This window comes from Haliaeetus leucocephalus, unplaced genomic scaffold, assembly GCF_000737465.1.
Source record: "Haliaeetus leucocephalus isolate CR32 unplaced genomic scaffold, Haliaeetus_leucocephalus-4.0 Scaffold687, whole genome shotgun sequence".
NCBI lineage: Eukaryota > Metazoa > Chordata > Aves > Accipitriformes > Accipitridae > Haliaeetus > Haliaeetus leucocephalus.
The window spans coordinates 3,379,282-3,381,242 of NW_010973123.1; the positions used below are offsets into that span (position 1 = coordinate 3,379,282).

Sequence of the window (1,961 nt, forward strand, 5' to 3'; positions counted from 1 at the left end):
CGGGGGGGGCCGGGGGGGGCGGCGCCCGCTCCGCGCCGCCTCCGCGGGGACAATAGCGCGGGGCCATGTCGTCCGCCGGCGGCCGCCAGCCCAGCCAGAGCCGGGCCATCCCCACCCGGACCGTGACCCTCAGCGACGCGGCTCAGCTCCCCCCGGACTACTGCACCACCCCCGGCGGCACCCTCTTCTCCACCACCCCGGGGGGTGAGTACCGGGGCGGGGGAAACGGACGGACGGACGGGACGGGACGGGACGGGGCCTGCGGGGCGGCGGCCGCGGGGCCGCGCCGGGGGAGCGCTCCCGCGCCTCAATAAACGCCGCCTATCGCGCCCCTATCGCGCCTCTATCGCGCCCCTATCGCGCCCCTATCGCGGCTGTATATCGCGCCTGTATATCGCGCCTGTCTAGCGCCTGCCGCCCGTTGTCCTTAAGGCTAAGCCGTTTGAGCCAGCGTTTATTATTTTTCCCCGGGGTATAACGGAGGGGGCAGAGGGGCCCGGTGGGCGCCGGTACGGGGCGGCGGGGGCTCGACACCCCGCGAGGTGTCAGTGGCGGGGGGGGACGGGCTCCGCTTTGACACCCAAGGGTCGGAGCATCCCTCATCCCCGGCAGACGGGGAACGTTTCGGGGTGCCACGTCCGTCGGCCTGCCCGGGGATGCGTTCCCACCCCTGCCGTGAGTTGGCCAGGCCTCTGCGCCCCGGGGGACGGCAGCTGGTACCCAGGTGCTGCCGGGGGTGTTTATCCAGCGCCGAATTATCGCCCGCCGGGCCCAGATAAGAGCAGGCGGAGCGGCGGCACGCAACCTTCCTCGCCTCTCCTTGGGCCGTGGCGGAGATCCTTGGCCGTCCCGCTGGGAATACTTCGGCAAACGAGCGCTGCCGGGCCGGATCTCCCCCCATTTTCCTCTCATTTCCCCCCCAACTCCTTCCCCAGGCACCCGGATCATCTATGACCGCAAGTTCCTGCTGGACCGCCGCAACTCCCCCATGGCCCAGACCCCGCCTTGTCACCTCCCCAATATTCCCGGCGTCACCAGCCCTGGCTCGGCCGGCGAGGAGCCCAAAGCGGACGCCAACAGCCTGAATCACCAGGAGGGGAAGCCGTCCATGGGTAAGAGACCCCTGGGGTGGGGGGTTTGGGGCGGGATTTGGGGTGGGGGGTGACCCCCCCCTAACGCTTCTCTCCTTTGCCTCTCGCCAGGGGATGATGCTCAGTTCGAGATGGATATCTGAGCGGGAACCACGGAGAGGCAGCAACTCCCCAGACCTGTGCACACCCCATTCGGCTTAGCAGGATCCGTCCCGGCGAGTCGGAGGCGGCAGCGGTCCCCACCGGCGTCCCCTTCCCCGTCTGCCTCCCCCCCGCCCCTTTCCAGGGAGTGTGGCTCTGGCTTCACCCTCTTTATGGGTGACCGGTCCCAGCATGTGCCAGCCGGAGCATCCCTCCCGGATCCGGCCCTATTCCTCCTCCTCCACCCGCTGGCAGCCTGATCTCCGCCGGACTCCTTTGTAAAACGTCCCTTTGCCTCTTCTGCCACCTCATGCTTCCCCCCCTTCTCCCCCCCAAAAACCCCCTCTCGTTACCCCAAAACCTCCCATTGCTGGCAGCTTGGTAGTCCGGAGCTGCGTCACCCCCTTTGCCCCTTCTCCCGGAAAATTTGGGCAGCCTCTCGGGAGGAGGGGGAAAGCATTGCTCCCAAAACCGAGCGCCCACTTGCACTCCAGGGAGGGTTTTTTTTTCAGTTCCCCCGGGACCTGCTGGCATTCGGTGGAGGACAACGTTGGCAGTCCGTTCCCTTCGGTGCTCTGGGGGTCCGTGTTAGCCCCCGACAGCGTCAGGCAGTGCGCCCGCATCTCTCTCCTACCTGGATTTCTTCTGTCTTGGCCCTTCGACTGGGGGCTGCATACCCGACCCATCAGCCAGGACTCAAAGCGACGTAGCCATGTTTTACAGAAAACC

At 67.4% G+C, this 1,961-nt stretch overlaps 1 protein-coding gene across 1 annotated transcript; it reads left to right on the forward strand.

Moving 5' to 3' along the window:
- The first annotated feature begins 41 nt into the window (after positions 1-41).
- On the forward strand, positions 42-1,627 carry EIF4EBP2 (eukaryotic translation initiation factor 4E binding protein 2). The gene is made up of 3 exons (XM_010579930.1): positions 42-204; positions 936-1,112; positions 1,203-1,627. Exons 1-3 carry the CDS (start codon positions 66-68, stop codon positions 1,232-1,234), a joined length of 348 nt encoding a protein of 115 aa, XP_010578232.1. The 5' UTR covers positions 42-65; the 3' UTR covers positions 1,235-1,627.
- Positions 1,628-1,961: the final 334 nt, after the last annotated feature.

What these genes read in the sequence shown, in the direction of transcription:
- EIF4EBP2 (XM_010579930.1), top strand. Translation starts at nt 66, where the DNA reads ATGTCGTCCGCCGGCGGCCGCCAGCCCAGCCAGAGCCGGGCCATCCCC. An exon ending in CTTCTCCACCACCCCGGGGG is followed by an intron (nt 205 to 935) that starts GTGAGTACCGGG and finishes CTCCTTCCCCAG; the next exon opens with GCACCCGGATCATCTATGAC. An exon ending in GGAGGGGAAGCCGTCCATGG is followed by an intron (nt 1,113 to 1,202) that starts GTAAGAGACCCC and finishes GCCTCTCGCCAG; the next exon opens with GGGATGATGCTCAGTTCGAG.